This window comes from Platichthys flesus, chromosome 13, assembly GCF_949316205.1.
Source record: "Platichthys flesus chromosome 13, fPlaFle2.1, whole genome shotgun sequence".
NCBI classification, from domain to species: Eukaryota; Metazoa; Chordata; class Actinopteri; order Pleuronectiformes; family Pleuronectidae; genus Platichthys; species Platichthys flesus.
In genome coordinates, this window is record NC_084957.1 from 6,290,585 (window position 1) to 6,311,729 (window position 21,145).

General features: G+C 44.1%; 1 protein-coding gene across 3 annotated transcripts in view; it reads right to left on the bottom strand.

Moving 5' to 3' along the window:
- myo1b (myosin IB) overlaps positions 1–21,145 on the bottom strand; it is a 59,446-nt gene that overhangs the window by 12,462 nt on the left and 25,839 nt on the right. For all 3 annotated transcript variants that reach the window (XM_062403000.1, XM_062403002.1, XM_062403001.1), the window contains exons 5-17: positions 19,442–19,546; positions 17,681–17,727; positions 15,659–15,722; positions 13,166–13,264; positions 11,673–11,776; positions 9,233–9,380; positions 8,226–8,344; positions 7,572–7,658; positions 7,379–7,444; positions 2,995–3,099; positions 946–1,008; positions 648–848; positions 309–535 (exon numbers count right to left, since the gene is read on the bottom strand). In XM_062403000.1, the coding sequence (XP_062258984.1) occupies positions 309–535; positions 648–848; positions 946–1,008; positions 2,995–3,099; positions 7,379–7,444; positions 7,572–7,658; positions 8,226–8,344; positions 9,233–9,380; positions 11,673–11,776; positions 13,166–13,264; positions 15,659–15,722; positions 17,681–17,727; positions 19,442–19,546 (1,435 nt within the window). The remainder of the gene's footprint in view (positions 1–308; positions 536–647; positions 849–945; positions 1,009–2,994; positions 3,100–7,378; positions 7,445–7,571; positions 7,659–8,225; positions 8,345–9,232; positions 9,381–11,672; positions 11,777–13,165; positions 13,265–15,658; positions 15,723–17,680; positions 17,728–19,441; positions 19,547–21,145) is intronic.

Genomic DNA, 21,145 nt, shown 5'->3' on the forward strand with positions numbered 1-21,145 from the left:
AGTGTGGAGCAGATATCACCCTTTTAGACAAATCGGATATGGACTGTTTTGACAAGCTGTGATATGAGGAATCAAATTCCATCCATCCACCCATCCATCCATTTAACAAATAGGCTCGGGAGATTTAGTTTTATACAACATTAGAAGCCGCAGTTTCAAGAATGTTGATTTGGGCAATTAAATCAAATTGGCTAGGTTATTTTTAAGCAATTCCATCAGGCCAATTAAAAAACAATATTCCAAGATATCGAGCTATTATCTGTGACTGAGGAACAACTTATGTCTCCTGAATAAAAACCAGCAGTTACCGGATGTAGTTTGGGTTTTTGGTCTGCAGGTTCCTCATCAGCGTGCCCACGGATGCTTTGAACTGGAACCCAGCGGTCGGGGGTCTCTTCAGGTTGACCTTGGCAGGGTTGCCCTCAGGGAACAGCTGTTTGATGAGGCTGTGGTTGGCCTTGTACATGGCCTGCGAGAGGTCTCGGTACAACAGGTCGTTGTTCTTGTCCACAAATCCCTCGGCCCGGTACAGCACCTGGATAACAAAAAAGTGTTTTCAACAATTCTCTTTCAGCACTTCAACACACGTCCTGTCGATTTTATCTGCACATCTCTTGTTGTTCTGTGCGCCGAATAAGTTATGGTACCTTGCCGGCATAGTGCTGGATCCGGAAACAATTGTGAGGCAGGCTGTGGTCCGTGAGAAACTTGGAATTCTTGCTGAGACGACTCTCAAAGTGAAGGTGCTCGGCACAGATTGTGCTCAGCTTGTCCAGGAAGGTCTCGTCGGTGACCGTCCCCGGCCTCAGGCACTCCTCGTCCAACATGGCCAAGATGCCGTTTTTGTTCTGAGCATCACAAGATGAGAAGAGATAGAGGTTCATGCATATAACATGTTAAATAACACAATTGTTTTGGTCTCTGAGGAGGAGGAGATGGACTTACATTCTCAATGAGGTCGCAGATAACGGCGTTGTTGAAATACTCAATATTGGTCCACTCGATGCCCTGCGATAGAACATAGGACAATTTAAGATAGAGCAAGAAATACGGTTGACCGTCTCAGTTGCTGAAGACACATGAACGTGGAGAAAGACTCACAACATTCTTTTGTATTTCTGTTCTGGTGATGGGTAAAAAAACAACATTGAATAAAGTAAACTCAGCAGCAGGAGATTGTTCAGGTCGGACACGTCCACAACAACAACAGCATCCAGGTGAGGATGCACTGGATTATGCAGGAGGCAGGAGATGATGCATGAATTCCTCTGCTGAAATCACGTGTTTCAGTTTCCAGCACATCAACACTGGCATCTGACTTCACTGCCAAAAGTAATGTGAACACTTTCACACTCATTTTTGTGAGTTCAGACCAAAGTATGTTGTTTTGACCCAGTCTGAGATTACAGTTGTGTGCGATGTCACTGTTTGTGTGTGTCGGCATGACAGAGAGAGAGAGGGAGGAGTCAGAAGGCGCTGAATGAATCTCGTGCATCTGCAGTAAAGAGTTTAAGAAAAGCATCGGTCATGAGGTTGTGGTCAGTGTTGATATTTTGGCCAGAATCTTATCAGCGTATGGCCACAGACTGAAGACAGCTTCAGTTCATGGTAGAGGGTCAGAGGACGTCAGGTCATTCATATGTGGCTCAGGACGGATTTGCTTTCACACACATTTTCCCAGACAACTTAAAAAAGTGGTCTGGCGTGATCGGATCGCTATCTGAGCTGAGTGAGTTCACACCTGCACCCAGAGATGTCTACTTGTGATCAGATCAAAACCAAAAAGCATCTGAAAGCAGCTCTGCAGTAAGCTGCTTTTCTCAAGGCTCTTTCAAAATACAGTTTTAATTCATTAAGACAAAAAGGAGGAGAGTACTTCACGCATCTGCACGCTGTGTCTCTCTGACCCGAAACCTTACATTTTCACTTTGTCATAAACTGAGGTTAAACTACATGTAGACACAGACTGTAACACTTAATATTTACAAGGGGAAGCTGAGCCCTAATGGGAACAAGTCCTGGGGGGAAAAGAGAAATGGGCAGGGCCCCTTTAAAGTTACTGTCCTTTTTCCTAATTTAAGCATTCTTTCATATCTTTTGTGCAAAATGTCCATACATCTGTCTTTATAACCACATCTTTCCTCGCAGTTCTCTCCAGCTCCATCTCCGACTCATTCTTCCAATCGTCGGAGTAAGAGAAGAGCACAAAGTCTTTCTGCAGAGCGACAGGGAAACATTTTCCATCTTGCTCTGTGGAGGAGGCCACTGGCCCCTGAACAACCCACGTCTAATTCACAGCTCCTAATGGGTTGGGAACACAGCTCCGGCTGATGTAAGCAATGTGACGGATATTTCGCGGAGGGGAGGGAGCAAAAGAAGGCGTGGCCTAAAATGACGGGTGACTGGCTGAATTCCTGATTGGTGGACCTCCCAATTTTTCCCAGTGCTTTGGTATTTTCCCATGCAGTATGCTGGACAGAGCCCAGGAGTGGAATATCATTGGTGGCGGTGGTGCTGCTGCTGCTGCTGGGGGAAGGAGTTTGTGGAGGGGGGTGGGGGGGGGGGGTCAGCGCTCACATCCGTAGAGCTTTGAAAACAAACAGAGCTTAAAGGCCCACAGCAGGGAGTGTTTACTCTCACTGGAGTGAGGGATCACTTCCTTCCCAGGGAGGCGGCCGAGTTGAGAACGGGCAGAGAGTAAACGGAGAGGGTGACGGACGACTGAGACATAAGCGAAGCAGTTAATGCATCAGGGTCAAGGGCAAGAATTCAGATTGAGCTGAAATAACACGAGAGGTTCAAGAGAGGAGGGACGTGACCAGGTCGACATGTTGCTGTGGGACAAACAAACAAATTGGCCGCTGACATGTTGAACAATGTAAATGTACAGCTGCAGGTGAGAGAGGGCGACCAGGGCCACGGGCTTGATAGGTCATTTATCCATGTGTGTGTGCGTGTGTGTGTGTGTGTGTGTGTGTTTGTGTGTAAACTCGCCTCTCTGATGTACTCCTCCTGCTCCTCACGCAGGGTCAGCTCGATGAAGATCTGCTGCAGCTTCTCGTTGCAGTAGTTGATGATGAACTGCTCAAAGCTGTTGTCCTGTAGAACGGTAACAGGTCAAATGTCAATACCTCCAGATGATAATTCAAACGCTGAATCCTAAAGGTGCCTTAGCTCAAATTCATTTGATGTTATAATCAATAAAGCATTTTTTTCCATTTTAACTCTGAACGTTTTCCTCAAAAATATGTATTAATACTTAATAACACGTATTGATGAGAAGTCTAATCTGAGTTCTGACACATTTTGCTTGATTCAATATTATCAGATTCAGGGTTGAAGTTTATACTAAGATCTAGATCCACAATCAGCTCTTTTCCACCAAGGCAGTTCAAGGGCCAGTTTGGAGCTGGAGCCTAATTCGACACTCGCCTATGTCAGGGTCTGGGGGCGGAGCTATCGTGACCCACAGGACCAATACTGTGATCGCCATTTAAAAAAACAACTTAAGAGCTAGTGTCATGTGTAGTCGGCAAAGAAGATTGAATATGTTTTACTCTGGAGGCCAAAGCTCAGCAGCAGTGGTCCGTGGAGGAAACAAATTGCTGTGGTCCACCATTGTTGATGTTGTGCTGGTAGTGTGTTCTGGTGCTGCTGGGAAATCAGAGACTTTTACAGTGATGTGATGGTGTGAATGTGTGGTGGCTCTGGCCCATGGAAAACTAGTTGAACCAGCTTCAAACCAGCTTCAAACCAGCTCAACTTCCAGCACAGCCCGAGCACCAGTTTGACCTTGGTAGAAAAGGGCGACAGTGAAGTCACTGGACAACACTTCTGGACAAATTTAAAAACGTGCAAATTAAAAACTGGGAATTTAACTTGGCTATGAATCAGTATAGTAAAATGTCTAAAGTATCTAGACTTCCCAACTAAAACCATCTTACATGTGAAAGGTTACCAGCTCCATCTTGAACTAACTCTAACCTGCAGCTCTATCTTTCCACTCAATGATTCGCTGCCTCATCACAATCATTAAAAGTGTCATGAACCCGGGGACGTGAGCAACTGATAAATATTGAACTTGCACCTTTAGATGATAAAACCTGATCAGATAAACTTCCTGTAAATCGTCATTGACTTCATTAAACATTGACAACATTAAACATTAAACATTAAAAAAAGGCCTCAACCATTTTTTTCACTTTCTGAATTACTCAGCTATTATTGCTGTCGGTTATGAGCGATGAGTCATGCTTGTGGCGGACAGCCTTTGTTGTGCGGGTTAGTTTGGAACTGATTTCTCACAACAGCAGTTAGAGAAGCATGTGTAGTTGTTAAGCTCAGCGAAGGACACAGCCGGATTTCTCAGTGATCAGGATCATGTGACACACACAGCAACATGGAGACCGGTTGTTCATGTTAAGACTCCATTTTCTTTTTTACTGAGAAACCGAAAGGTTGTATTTACCATGTACACACACACACACACACACACACACACACACACACACACACACACACACACATGCATGTTTACACCCTAGTGCCAGCAGACACCATGCTGAAATATGACTTCTACTGTAACTCTAAAATATTTCAGCTGCAAATCTCGTGTTTTATGACAAGCTGTTTATAGCAGGGGAAAAATCAATGGGCTCATTACTCAGGTGTTTCTTTACTTGCCTGCAGGAAGTCGACTGTACCTTCATTTAATATTATGTGATCAAAATTAAATAGTATGGGGGGGGGGTAGTTACGGGAAGCACTGACTTTAAATGTTTAGCAGATGTTATTTAAATCTCATCGGTATTTCTAATGTTAAACATTCCATGTCTTTTACGGGAGAAATTCTGAGATAATAAAGTTGCCATACACCAATTTGCCGAGGTAAATTAATACCTAGAGACGACTTAAACACAGAAAAGCCTTATCTAACCTGTATTTGCTAAAGGAAGAGTTCAAAACTGGCTAATATGCTTAAACTCTTTTTCTTTCAGAGAGTTAAAAGAAAAGATTGATACAACTCTCAGGTCTGTAAGTTAATAGTTAAGCTGCAGCTAAGACACTTTTAACTCATCATAAAACCACAAAGTAAACCTTTAACATTGTACTAACTTAAACATTAGTGTTTTTATTCCAATGCTACATAAACAAATGTGTTGTACTTCTATGACAGTTAACTGTACAAGCTGGACTCCTTCTTGGCCGGGAGCAGTAACTCCCTCGCGGCGTCCTGGCAGCGTAAAGACTCCAGTTACCACTGCCAACTAAGAAATGTTCCATTTCACCGTAGGGCAGAGATCAGCAGTTAGCGTGGGCTCCTCCTCTTTGTGCTGAACTCAGTTAGGGGGCCACTAGGGGACGACTTGAGAGTCAATCTCTTAACAATCTTACTCTCGGAAAGATAAAGTTTCCGAGCATAAATCCCAAAATGGTGTAGACACTCAAATTCAATACATTTAGTTGCCAATTTATTCGGTGCATCTAGTTAAAAGCAATGCAGTCCTGTACAACAGGCCAACATGAACAAACTACTAAATGCAAATCTCACTATCATACAGTTTGGCAGAAGCAAAAACTGTAGCTTCCGAAATAATCAGATCAGAATCAACACCTCTCGGCAACATGGGTGTTATAATACAGAAGGGTAAATGGTAGAGCTATAGAGCAATAGGATTTGTCATGGTTGTGCTAAACATTGTGGATATCATACGGACTTCTACAGGAGCATTTAACATCGTCGCACAATCTCACAGCTCGTGGTAAATCTACCTCGGATGGTTAAAACATTACGGTTGATAAGGAAAACCTCCATTGAGGAAACGAATGGGATATTTACTTCTGGAACCAGCCTGTTCAGCTCCTTTGTATGAGACTGCATTCGTTTTCTGTAGGTAACATTGAATAAAGTGGCAGCTGAGTGTATCATGACCCAAACAATGCAAAGGCTTCTTTAGCATTTCCGTCTTGTGGCTGTGGCTGCACACGAGAAGCGCTACAGTCATCTGAATTAGGATGCGGCACTGAATTAAGGGGGGGAGGGGGGGGGGGGGGGAGGTGGAGATCACGGCATGCACACTGGCACAGCAAACCGGCCGGTGCAGGTGTTACTTACTCCATCCTGGTGAACCAGATACAACACAACAGTCAGAGGGAGAGGAAGGACTTGAGAGTGAGTGGGGTGAACAGGCAGGGACATGAGAAAGACAAGAACAAATGGGGGGTGGTGTGTGTGTGTGTGGGGGGGTGGAAGCATCAGGCAACAGTGCAAGGTACATTTTACGCCATTTCACTTTAACTGTACAGAGCATTCAAATAGTCCGGCACTGGTGTTTGCAAGCAAATATTTACATGCACACTGATAAAACACTTTGTGTTGACCTTTGACAAGGACGAAGTTTAAATGGACACGAACATTTCAATACTCTGAATAAGACGCCGCCACGTAAACAGCATTTTCTGATTCCCTTAACCCAACGTGTTCATACTCTGAACAAGCAATAAGGACATCTTAATACGTACATAACATCCCATCGGAATTTTTTCTACATTTCGAGACATACGGCAATTCACCCAAACTGGTAGCATCGGACATTAAACTATTTCAGGTTATGGTTTTGAAACTGGTGGGATAGTGTCGGCCATGACGGTGCGTTACCACAGCATCCAGGCCCACACCACCAGGCTCAGAGACAGTTTCATCCCCGAGGCCATAAGACTTTTAAACTCCTCTCCGTGACATATTAGCATATTTGCACTATTGTTGTTTTATTTTAAACAATTATTTTGATATTCTATTTTATTCTATTTTATACTATTTCTATTTTATTTTATTGTATAGGTTGTAATTACTTGAGCATTGTTAGAAGAGAGCCTGAGACTCCAGCATTTCACTGCCAGCGACTGCTTAATGTTATTGATGTGCATTTGACAATTGAATCTTGAATCTTGAATCTTGAATCTTAATGACAGAGTCATAATCAGAGTACATGTGCTGTGAATGAATGTTATGTTCCATTATGTAGAAATCATCCTCAAAAAAGTTACTTATTATGAATGAGGTCATAAGTTGGAATATTGGTGTGAATGAAAACATGGTCACTGTGATGGTTACATATTCTTTTTTGAGGATTCGCGTTTCCTGTGCACGGAGCACGACAAACATTTCACCCCCGGGAGCAACAGAGCTGAGCTGATCGCATCTGAATGTGGGTTTTTAGCAAGCCTCAGTTATCGTTGATAATCTTCTCACAGGCTGCCCGGGGGCAAAAATCCTTTTGAAATGCAATGCAACGCCGGTGTGGTCAGATTCTGTCCTCGTGGCTGATCGGAAAACAAGGGGGGGGGGGGGGGGGGTTCAATCTGCTGCATCTCTTACCTCAAATATCTCAAAGCCATAGATGTCCAGCACACCCATGACCTTGTGTCGAGTTTTACCTTGTGCCTGCAGGGGGACAATATTGTCAATATTAGAAAAACAGAGCCACAGAGGTGTTCTGTCGGTTCAGGGCATGAAAACGTATCATATTTGATTCAATTGAGTGAAATAAAAGAAATAAAGCATCACTTACTTTAATGCTTTCATTGATCCTAGTAACGAGCCAACTAAACAGACGGCTGTAGAGGTTTTTGGCAAGGGCGTCTCTGGCGTAGTAGGCCTGTTAATAAATAACACGTTGTTGGTGATCAGGTGACGATGAATTGATTTCAACTCCAATTCTGCAGAAGCTAAACATCTTCTGATGAAATCCTACGAGCCTCTGTCTCTCAGGGAAAACCGTGGACACACATAGAACATTAAAAATACAGAACACTAAAAAAAGGAAACGTCTAACCCAGGCCGGCTGGTTCCATTATTCTGAGGTCAGGCTAATTTTCATAAACATTTTTCGGGTTAGGCTTTTGGACACAGTGACCCGTGTTTGGAGCATCCCTGTTATAGGGGCAGTGTGGGTGAACTCACTAACCTCTCAAAATATGACCTACATTTGAATTTCCAGGAGGAATATTGCTCATGTATAACTGAGAGCTTTTCACATGGCGTTGACTTGGATCAGAGGCGGCAGCCAGTGGAGCAAGTCAAGGGGAAGAAATGGCCCATTATCATTTTATGAGAGTGTGTGTGTGTGTGTGTGAGTGTGTGTGTGTTAATGTCAATACAACTAGGGCAGGGAAATGCAGTGGTGTAAATGGTGCTAGGCAGTTTGGTAACAGATTCCTCTGACCTGGGCCACGTTCAGGGTGGTGGAGACTTTCTCACTCTTAGCTTCGACCGTACGGTAGCTGAACGCCCTCTCGAGCACCGACTGTTCGATTCCCAGCAGCTCGCACATCTCCTTCAAGTCTGCAAAGTGGACGAGGGGCAAAACACACAGTCAATAAACGATCAGGGTGGCTTCACAAAGAAGACGTCACCTTTTCCCCGTCAGCCACTTCCTTCTCAGATTAGATTAAGTTTATAATCAGACGTGCTTTTGAGGATTTAAATCACCACTTGCAAAGCTCACTGTAATTTCCTGGTCTGTGTTTCTTGAGGCTGGTAACGTGATGTTTTACTGTTGCTATGCTGTAATTTCAAACATCTTGCCCGAAAACTTAACATCAAACATTCTCTTATTCTTCTCATCTCACAAAATGTTCCTGTGTAAGAACACTTCAAGAGCAATATGAAAACATCAAGCTTATCGTACTTCTATTTGGCTGTAAGGATAGAGTCACGCCTGTAGATATGGAGGGGCTGCTTTAAAAGTGGTTATGAAAACACGGCTCAGATAAGAGCAACATATTGCAATATGGTCGCAACAAGCCGGTCTTTGATTCATACGGCCGCAGTGGCAGTAAGATGGATCGAGCCTCTGTCATGGATGGTCGACTGTAAATGGGATATTTGCTGAAAGAAAACAGCTGCGGGAGTGAAAACACACAGACAGACACACACACAGACACACACACACACACACACACAAGGCTCCTGTCACGCAAACTATTAAAACACAGATGGGAAACGGAGGAAAGCAGCCAATAGGGGGCTAGATGTGTTTGTTCTGGTTATGGAAACAGTGTACAAATTCATACCAGAAAATTCTAAGTGTGAAAACACAAGAAAACAAATCTATTTAATCCACGCGCGTGATATTGATCTGATTGTCACCAGCCACACTGTCCAGCAGAATCAATAAACTGGAGGTTTCAGGCAAAGAGAAGATTCCCTGCCTCCTGTTGGTCCACCCACCGTTCTTGTCTTTGATGCGGCTCTCGTCGCTGCCGTTGCTGCGCGAGTCCGGCTTGAACTCGATGTTGCCGAGCTTCAGCACGGCCGCCACCAGCTCCAGCACCGACTGCACCTCGTCCTCCATGAACCCCACGATCTGCATGGCATTCTGGGAGGGCGAACGTGGGCAGAGAGAGAGAGAGAGAGAGAGAGAGAGAGAGAGAGAGAGAGAGAGAGTCATAAATCAACTAATATTGTCAGATTTCTGTGGGAACGAAGCTGTAAATGCAGTCTAATGTGACAGTGTGTGATTGTGCAAACATCAATTCACAAAGACTGAAATATCATTGCCGCAGCCTGCCAGCACTGGAACAAGTGTTATCATGAAAATGGATGTAACATATGAGTTTGTACGTTTCCAACACAAATGTCTCCTGCAATCTTATTTTAGACGTCAGCTCCAAACAGAGCAGAGAGGATGAACATAGAGGATGGAGATCTGCAGCCGATTTCAAGAAGCTCTTTCAACCAGATAACAGTGATTTTAACCTTTAATTCTCCAAGACAGTTTCTGAAGACAGAGATTTCTCTTAAAGGGAGTTCAGGCCAAACAAAGCATATATTAATTTTACATAGTTCAGCATATCCAAAAAGAGAAAAAGAGGAACATCTTTTTAACTGAATTCAACGAGGAGCCAAAATGAAAAAATGTAACTCAGGATGTTTTCAGACTTGACCTCTGGAGAATGTCCAGACTGTCACTCATGAATAACACATCAGGAGGTTCTGCTGCAGAGATCACATGGTTTTTGTTTGCGTCACCAAAAGTTCTGCTGACATCTCTGTCTCCTAAGTGAACCACACCTGATCATCATGAGCTGTTAGTATTCTTTTTGGAGTTTTGTATTTTTGCGTGTGCTGCGTGTAGGAAATATAATACACACACAACAGCAACAAGGCGACTCCTGCTGTATCCTCACATGAGCTCTCTCTCTCACAGTATCCAGTTTTTATTCAGGGGCTGGCCTTGGAAACTGCAGTGAAAGTTCAGTTTGCATTCTCACCCACAGCCCCACCAGAGAGTCTCCTCAGCTCAGTGCGGGTCTGAAAGCTGAGTACCACATTATAAACCCTCCCCTAACTTTATGTTTCTTGTGTGTGGTGGAAACGATCTTGTTATAACCTTAATAGCCTTTGTTGGAATTAAACTTATTACTGTGCTGGTCACAGGGACGGCCACAGGGACGGACTCATTGTTTGGTGCCGATGTGCTCTGGTGTTTCCGGTGGAGAAATGCAGCTGGGACGGGAGCAGGGTTAAAGCAGGATGTGAACAGCAGAGTGTGACAGAATAAACCGAGGAGCAGAGAGTCGAGCACGCTGCAGCATGACTGATAACAATGGTGCCTCACAGACACAACATCCTGTGTGTCACCATCAGTAAGGACACAACGTGGTGTCACTGCACATGCACACAAGATCCTGCAGCACATTCAAATAAAAGGAAGCAGCTGCCCCTTCTCCTGGGGTTTTCCACAGAGCTGCTACTGCTGCTGCTGCTGCTGCCACTGTGCTGGTTTACGAGCTGAACCATTGTTGAAATGATTTTTGTTAACTGGTCCACGTGTGGAGTTTCACGTCTTTAAATCAATAGAAACGTGGTCGGCTCATGTTTAAGTTCACTTTCAAGTTCAGGCTCAGTTCAAAGTTCACCTGGTTTTGCAACAGGTGGGCGGGGAATCTGGAGTGGAGCCTTTTCACAACTTTCATAACCTACACAAACTGTTGGTTTGTTACGGGCAGGAGATAAGAAGTCTGACTGACTCTACCCTCTGTACAGGATTTAGATCCACTGCACATGATGCAACAGCAGAAAGTACAGGCACAAGAATAATAAATAAAAAGGAACTGCCAAGAATAAAGTCAAACCAAATCAGAGTTAGATTGTTTATGTATTCAGGAATAAAGTTGAAATGTGGAGATTAAGTCAAAATAAAGTAAGAATAAAGTTGAAATCTTAAGACGAAACTTGAATTGTTGAGGATAAATTGAAAGACAAATCCAGGAGCAACTGACAGCTATGTGACCCACAACAGTGAGGAATTTCCTTATTATGAAAAAAAGATTTGAGTAAGTTTTGTATATTTTAGAACAATTTCACCAATATATATTTATACCAATATTTTTCATTCAGATGTGCTAACATTAGTAGCTTGATATATTCTTAAAAGTTAAACCTGGAATCTGGAAATGTCATGTTTATTCTCAACATTTCAACTTCATTCTTGAAATGCAAAATAGAAAAGATTAAAATCATTATCAAGAGAATTAACAAAGTGAGATCATTTATTTCAGTCTCTTAGGATTTAGGGGGCATTTCCTTTAAACTAAGCAAACTAAGATTCCGTCAGGATAATGTGTAACACGATGAAGACAGACACATGTGTGTGAGCACTACTCACTCGGACTGTCCGGAAGTTGGCTGCATCGTCCAGCCCGTTGACCGCAGCCGAGTCCAGACTCAGGTAGTTGTACTTGCTGAAGTCCCGGTGCAGCTTCAGCTTCTCTGTGACACACAAAGCATGTGGTCTGCTATTCAAAGTGTGCTCGTTTAAAACTGCTTAGTCAAAAGACAAATGAGGCCTGATTTACATCAAACGCAGGTAACACACATGCACTCACACCGTGGAGGTGCCTGATAGAATGAACCACAGTCTTATAATAATGCTTGTGCGGCACTCAATGTGATGGTGCAAAATTCAAATGGGTGACGCCGCTGCCTTACAAACAAATTTGCCCGACCTCCAGGCTGCAGACACGACTTCTACACGGTGCGCGCTCAGCCGACTTACTGCCGTGAACATTATTCTGGGAGATCAAACAGCCCTCTTAAAAGCCCTCCTATCTTGTAGCAGAGAAATCTATTCCTCTCGTGGGAGCACGTGTCAGATTTCATTAGCCCTCACATTAACTACAGCTAAATCAAGCCCCTGTGATGCGTGCGCTCTGAAGTCAATGACCGTTATATTGTTCTGCTGCGTTCGGGACATAAAACAATGGCCTCTGTCCGCGGAGAGGCAAGCAGAGGGACCAGGTCCTGCGCTCTTTGTTCTCTGGAGTGTTTGCGAGGCAGGAAGGCTCGGTCTTTAATGTATAAGCCATGTGTTTGTGCAGCTGAAACCCTGCTGAAAAATGTATTGCATAAGATGTTAACTAAAGGACTGGAACGCTGCCAATTCCAGATGACAGGAAAGACGAATTTAAAAGTGTGATATTCAAATTTAAGAAATTTGGGAACACAATTTCCTTGATCATGTTTTCCAACCCCAGTCTGGCTGGAGGATGATTAAATCCAAACAGCGTGGCAGAAGGTCCAACAATGGTCAGAACTGCCCACTGGCCACGATGAGGTTTGATTCATCAACTCACCTGAGCAGAGACGTGTGGACACAGAGCGCCGCAATTATTCTAGAAAAACAGGCTACACATATAACAACCCCAGCTTGAGATTTGATGTTATAAGAAAGGTAAATTTGAGTTTTAAATGTTCCCAATTTTAACTGCACTTCCTTTCAGATGAAAAGGAAACATTAAAAATACACTGACACTTCCATTTAAGGCTACATCCAGATTACAATGAAATTTAATGTAAAATGCAGAATTTAACTGCACAACAGCTGTTGACAAAGACAAAAGAGTCAGCAACACATCACTGGTACTCGAGGCTAGCAGCGGTTGTTTTCTACCGGAGTAGGGTCATGTGATAGGAGGCTGACGAATCAGGAAAGACCCAATCAGCAGCTAGTGTGTCTACGTCGGAATTTCCAAACATCTCCCTTTCAGTGTTCAAACTAAAACGGAGTGTTTCCAAAATGAACCTCTGGAATAGTGTCAAATGAAGCTGTAGCAGTGTGGATGAGGCCTAAATCCCATTTTCAGCATTGGTGCGACGTACTGAGTGATTCGTCGGAGGCTCCAGACAGAAGCTGATAGAAGACGTGGAAGTTCCTCTCTCCTCGTGGCTGTTTCACCACACGGGACTTCTCCAGCAGATCTAAAAAAAAGAGTAAAGAACAAACAAAAAAAGGGAACGATGACACATGGTGACAACAGTCATATGCTAAGAATAGTCTCTGGAAGAAGTATTTCACAGAGGTGTCCTGCAGTGGTGAACATGGGGCTGACCTGCAGGTATTAAGAGTTGCCTCGCCTGCGTCTATGTGCAGCTCAACTGGGTCTGGATGATGTGTTCGAGTTGCTACAGTGACCGGGCCCTTGTTGTGAGTCTGAACACCACAGGAAGTGCCCAGAGAACAAACCACACATGGATACCAAGCGTCAGCCCTTTTTCTCTCCCGGGCTACCGACCAAGTGCAACGCTACCTGATTAAAAGGGGACCCATCAGCCACTCACCGCATTAGGCTGAGTATAATTTAATTAAAGACCTACTGCGGAGCTCTGCAGCATCTGAGGCCACTTGAGATCTTCCCTGCCAGCCTGACTGGATTGACTTTGTAGTCAAAAGTGAACATTTTAGGAATAACATCCACACGAACTTCCATTAAAGCCACGATCCCATTCCAAGCCGGCTGTCAATCATTTAGGCTGACTCAGAGAGGACAGAAGCACTCAGCGGTATCTGTGGCTGCACCGCGAGCACCTGGCTGGAGGGCCCTCGACAGAGACCTCAGGTTGTCAGAGGTAGAGGTGGATGAATGTGAATCTGTGACACCCACCGGCCATGAATCACAGAAGTGGCTCTATAAGAGCAAACGCATCAATAATACAACGTCCATGACTGAGTGGCTGACAGCTGCAATGCAGAGCTGTGATCAGAGAGAGGGAAAAGGAGAATACCTCAGAGGAGCAGTTTTCCTTTATCTCCTTCTTCCCTGCATGTAGATAGATTGTGTTTTGACACCGTTCTGTCAGAAGCCCGAGAGGTGGGGCGATGAGGAGACTCAGATTGGTGTCTTCCTGAAGGGGGGGGGGGGGGGGGGGTGGGGAGAGTAACCTTACACCTCATGTCCAACCAAACCATTCAGTCGTCTTGCATTTGCTTCTTCAGGGCCACGGTTTCTAAGATGGGAAGCATCTGGGATGGCATTCATTGCGTGCTCAGTTCACAACATGTTCTATCTGCTTCAGATATGCAAACACACATTAAAGTGTCAATGTGGGGACAATATCCTGTTGTGTTTTGACTGAATGGCTTTGGCTGTGAGGCTGCCAAAAATGTGTTATAGTTACCACAGCTACTGAGATTTGACTTTAGAGACATTGTTTTGTTGTAGGAAGGTCTGAGGAATCTGAGGATGTTCGGCTAGGATGGAAATAACGAGCTGAGCAGTGAGGAGAGATCCATCCAGGACCACCTCGTCCATCAGTCCATCCAGCCAGCTCCGTGTGAGGCAGTCACATGACGCTTCTTCTTCTTCTTCTCCTCCTCCACAGACAGCCCCTTGTGTCGGCCTGACTCAGGCCAACGCACAGAGGTTTATTTGTGCCGCCGCCATCAGCTCCTCTCTTTGTTTCTGTGACCTCTGGCGGAGGAGCCAGCGCAGACACAACAATGTGAACAGAGGCGAGATCGAACCAAAACAGAGAGAAGAGCTTCAGCATAGAGAGGAGGACTCTGTTGAGAGGTGCCTCAGGCTGAGAACGGACAATCTGGGTTTCATCAGGGAAATAAAAGGAGTCTTGAGGGCTTTAATAAAAGGAAGAACCGTGTGAGTGTGAGCTAATTACCTGCAGTATCATAATCAAATATGTACGTTCCAATAAAGTCCCCATCTTTACCGGAGATGGTCCCTTCCTCTTACAGAGATTAATAACACGTTTCCCAGTTGAGTAGTATTATTTAGGGGAATTTCCTGACTTCCTGTCTCAGGACAGAGGAATCATATGATGTGCAGATCGTAAAATAAACCCCCATTGTAATCAGTGGTGTGTAATGTGTGGTGTGTAATGTGTGGTCTGTTATGTGTGGTGTTTTAATGCGTGGTGTGTAATGTGTGGTGTGTAATGTGTGCGCTACGTGTAAAATTGATTATCTAATGAATTCACAGCAGAGCTTAACAACCGACACTGAAAATACATGGATTTATTTAAAGTGCACTATCCTTCTTTCACAAATAGATAATTATGAAATAAAAATATAGTATATTGTCTTTATTCTCCTTGCAATGACTGACACGTGCAGATTATTGTACATTGTAGTATTTATATAGTGTCAGTAACAAGCCATCTTCCTACTGGGATACCTGATGCTTGGATGTTTAACTAAATTAACTGTGTTCTTGGGAGACAGCATAATTATCAGGTTGATGTAGGACGGGTCAGACCAGAATTATAATGATGTGATTAGGAGAACGCATGATGTCATGTATGTACCATAACTCCTGCATTCACCTTTTATTCTAAAGGCCTGTTCCTTTCAATACTCACAGTTGCTGATGACTCCACCCAGAGGATCTCCCTTGAAGTCAAACTCGATGTCCATGTACTTCCCCTGTGGATCAGAGCACAAGGAGTCACCGCTGAAAATTACACAGCATTTAATTCAAATATATAATCTGTCCTTTTCAGCCAGTGTCCTTGCTTTGGGAAACACTTTGTGAGTCAGCTTGTTGCTGGTCATAAGCATAACGGCCCCCCCACCACCACCCCCATCCTACCCCCCCCCGCTCCGACCGAAATTTGAAAGTTTGAACAGAGAGCACAGTGTGTTTCATTCCCCCCCTCCTCATCTGAAATATTAATAGCAGACAGATCCTCAGAACAGGCCAAGCTCCTCTGGTAAGAGGGCTCCAGCCAAACTCAATAAGCCCGCTGCACTCAGTAAAATGAAGTGACACTTTGATTTATAGTTTTCTGATAAACTGATGGAGCGCTGATGAACTGGTGTCTGGTTGGGACGGCCTGAGGTCCTTGTCTGGCGGGTTTGGGCCAAGGTCACATAAACATAAACAGATCAGGAGCTTAATCCTGTTTAATACTCCCTCTTACAACTGCACGTCCCGGGCGCTGGCATCGGGGGTGTACGTGCCAGTGTAGGTAGGAGAGTGAATATAGTGGAACATCTAAAATTAGGGCAGGAAAAAGCACATTGGCAGCGAGCCTCCGAGCTGCTATTGACTTTAATAACCAGTTTCCATTATAGTGTTGGCCTGAGACATTCAGACTAAACAAACCCACGGTCCTGTGGCATCGCATCATTGATTAGCGGGAAGTTCTTCATGTAGAAGGACTCATTTCTCTGAGATTTTGTATATTCAGTGTTACACTGCGATAAAGAGATGTGATGAAATATCATGTCATGAGGGCGGAAACTGAAGCTGCTGCTGCTTCAAAATACTGATCCAGAAAATCAGAGAATTCCATCTGGCGAAACCAAAACTAACAACCCAACCGTCTCCTCTCGTTCTGCCGCTGTCTGGACATGTTCAATCACTTTCTGGATTTGTGACCAAACAACAATTGCCTCATCCGCCACTGAATCATTCCCGTGATTACATCTGTGAAGATTAGCACCAGATTCCTCCAGCTTCCTGCAGGTCATGAGGGCCATCCATCAACCTTATGAAATGAACTTGATTTCCAAAATAAGTAAATATTTAAAAGGATAGGGTTAGGGAAAATTCTACAATGGGACAAGCCGACAGTCCGATGTGCTTTTTTCTGCACTGGCATCCATTACACAGTCACATAGTTGACGAACAGCAGTGTGGGTCAGAGTCCAGAGCATTTACTGAGACTGTTTGACATGTGTGAGTGGAATACATGAAGTCATGGAGGGCCTGCTGGAGCCGGGGCGGTGTGAAGGCTGTGATGCTGCACAGATCCAATATCTGGCCTTCAAATTACATTAGAGAGGTAGATGGACATGCACCTAACAAACGACCCCCCAGAATTAAGACCATGATGATGATGTTAACTTCTGTTTTGCATCATTCACAGAGGGTTCGTGTCCACGGGAATCAAACTTCATGTGAGACTCAAACCAGTGGAGATCCATCATCACATGTGACAGCAGCACATGTATCCAAGTCTAATCTCAATTAAAGAAAAGAAGGTGAGGAGGTGTTTTTATCTTTTTACATTGGTCTTTTTCTATAATTCAGTTATTATACTCATTCATTATATTTCAGTTCTTTAGATTTGTAATGAATTAAGGAAATTATGACCTGAGTCCCTTTGACCTCTGTATTAAAACAGAGGTGTGGTCCTGCTCAGCCGAACTGATGCAAGAATTGTAATGATCGAGTAATGTTGTAGAAATTATGAAAATAGAAACAGATGAGGACAGAAACTGCAGGGAGCCAAGAAACCCAGGGGTCTTATTTTGAAAGGAAAACAGATCCACACACATGTAGAGCCTGAATGAAACATCCAATCTGTGCATGTTAATTATCTACCCACACAATATTAACGTTGTGTATTGGTAATCCCTCTGGAGAGGATACTTACAAATCTGGATGAGTTATCATTCCTCACTGTTTTGGCATTCCCAAAAGCTGTAAGAAAAAAAAACAAACAATCCAGACATGATTATTGCAAACATTGATGCTCATTCATCAAGAACATATTCATAGGCAATACAGTTTACTAATCATCCAAATCTTGTAAAATGATCCTCACCATTGTACCCTCCCCTCCAGCTAGCTGTCAATCATATATTGGGGCTTGATGTCAGAGCCATTTGAACTGATGAGGCCCCATAATTCTGTATGGATTAACCAAAGCACCGGGAGCTTCCCAGGCTTAGGAAGGACTAAACCTCACTGTCACGCCACATCCAAATAGGAAAGTGCTTCAATTTGTGCCAGGGCAAAAAAAATAAACAATAATAAACACGGTGTTCGGACAAAGTTGTTGTGGTGTCAAGTTTTGTGCGTAAAAGGACGGCAGTTGTTTCACAGGCGAGTAACGTTTCTACACAAGGCCTCGTGTGAGAGACCCATGTGTTACAGGGTTTCAAAATCCAGGGCACATATGCTTCTAACCGAATTTCTACATTAAAATGTCATTAATGTGTCATGCATCGCGGCGCTTTTAGCCTAACTGCTTAATTGCTGATAACAGCTGATTAATGCGCGGGTTAATGTGAACGTGTGCGCCGCCGCTCCGTGACAATATCAGCTGGAGGGCAAGGAGGGCGGAGAAGAAGAGAGACGGAGAAAAGATCAGACTGCAAAAGAGAATAAAGGGGGAAACGGAGCGAGGGCTGAAACGAAACGGAGGGTGAAGAGAATGAAACCAATAAAGATTCTGCAAGGGAGGCCAACGAGGAAAGAACGAGTGAGACACGGACACACTGTGTGAAGGGGCATAATGTGCTCGCCTCCTTTTTAGCATTAGGGCAATTAGATAGGCAGAAGTTAAACGGTTACAGATGTGTCGGGTTTCTGCCGGGACCCAACCGGGGCGAGCAGCTTCATCATTCCCGGGCATTTCCTGTCCACTGCCCCCAATTAAAATACAGCTGTTACTGTGCCAGCATTGAGTAGTGTCTGTGTGTGTTTCTGTGTATGTTTCTGTGTGTGTTTCTGTGTGTGTTTCTGTGTGTGTGTGTGTGTAACAGTATTTACAGCTTTCCTAGTCTGTGACAACATTTTCCATGCAAAGCCCAGAGTTGCAAACGTGCAAACTTTTAGACATCTAAAGTAGGACCACATTGAGGTCTTATTCTTGATTAGCATCATAATGCTGTTGGATAATAAATATGTATTTTTCTGAGCCTCTTGCAGCTTGTGATCTCTCCTTCGAGCTCATCGTCTATTTTTACTGGACTGATTTAGACAAAACAGACATTCTGCTGCCAACCAGGGCTAACGCTGCAACATTAGTTCCCTAAAAACTCAGTGAAATATATAAAACATTAAAATAAACTTTAATTTCTGCGCCAGAAGCTTCCTACAGCTAGATCAAGGGGTGAAAACATTTCCTGCTTATCTATTTAGGCTTTGAAGGGTTCATGTGTCTATCAGAATCTTTGTGCTATATCTACAAGTTTAGGGATTATAAGTGTCGGATAACCAGTTATAAGTTTTACAATGATAATATGATAATATACTGTACACTGTTTGTTTTCCTAATTTTGTCAGAAGGCTGCCTCAGAAAGGAGTCTTATAGGAACAGACCCGTCGACCTGTTAACACAAGATCCAGTCTCTGAACCTGAACTCCAGACCACCCGGCCCCTGAAACGGGTGCACGATGCTTCACTCACCCTCCAGCACGGGATTGGACTGCAGCAGCTGTTCCTTGACCTTGTTCACCTCCTGGCCCTTCCCACACACCGCTGCCACATATGACATCACCAGCTTACTGGCCTCTGGAACACACACACAAACAGACACACACACACACATACACATTAGGTTAATGTCTTTACTAGACATGACTGAAGAGCAAGTTCAGCCATTTCACCATGCCCGGTAAACCCCCCCTTACATCATCTCCCCTGACACCCACCAGGACAGGGTGTGATCAGTCAGGAGTCGGGCCCATTACAGAGATTCACTTTTGTTTAATTACGTGACATTTATTGCATCATGTTGTCATCATTCAGACGACTGATTGCGTCTGGAACCGAAGGGGACGCAGCGAAGAAACGCAACTCTGCTGAGATTATCCCTCTTTATCCACTTGTCCTGTCAGAAACTGATTGAAGATGCTCTGACGCCGTGTTATGAGTGAAGCCTGTTCCCGGAAATTATTATTTTTCTGCGTTGAGGAACAGGACAAGGGGCTAAACAGGCCTCGGGAGCCGTCTGGAACAAGCGACCGGGCTTGTAGGATAACTGCTGGCATCGGGAGTCATCTCTCCAGTCCAGTGAAATGACAGTGACCCAGAACTGATGGTGTTTGTAGTGGTGCCAAGGGAGGATAGAGAAAGAGCTTGACAGCCGTTGCTGGTGCAAACTGCTGATGAGCCTGGCAAACAAACCCCTCGCACATTTCTGTCCTCAGGTGGAGGACGGTGGAGCAACAGTCTTTGTTGAGGAACAAGGTATGCATTATTTCACCTGCAGATTTGTATCGCACTGGTTAGACAAACAAACCTCCCCTGTCGCCGCTCCTAGTGGAACTTTGTTATGTCTCCTTTACGCCTCAGTGGCATCTGATAGTTTGTCAGAGAACACACCCTTCCCAGACGTGCTCGCCGGCCGACCCGTATCGATAGGGGATTTGCGACGGCCTTACTCCACCTCAAAGCTCCGGGGGCTGAGGAGATTACCGAAATCCAAATTCATCTCCTCAACTCAACTGAGCGGCTCCTTGGAGTGGAGACCTTTAATTTCCACGAGAGGTCGAGAACACTCCAATCAAAGGCGGGTGCATTATGCAAAACAAGATCTGTCACCTTGTACTTTTCCCCGTTGCTTTTTGTCCCAGGTCTGTTTTATTAGCGTATCGTTCTTTTCACTGTCGAAATTATCGTTTTATTATCATGAATAACAGAGTGTTGGCAGTGGCTCTCATTGAAATGACTGCGTGGCTTCATGGTTCTGGATGTTTGCAGCCAAAATTCAAGTTGTTGATTCTGGTGTTCAGCCAGAGATCAATGTACCAACAACCCAAAACCATTAACAGTTTGAAAACAGAAAGTCCAATGATCAATACAGGCTTTGATGAGGGATCGCTGCTGCAGCACTTCTCGGCTGCCTGACAAATTAAATAAAACGTAGCTTGCCTGAATATGATGATAGATCAATATCATCTTTTGTCATTTCCTTATAAAATCATATATCGCAACAATATAATTTTTGTCTTAACTTAGGTGTCTTAGATCATTTCTCATGCCTATATTACTCATAAATATGGCTTTACCAAAGACTGTTATACAAGCTTCATGTAAGAACATATTTCTTGGATATCAAATCAAAAAGCTCCCAGTCAGATGAGCCTGTTTTAACTTGGTGCCACATAA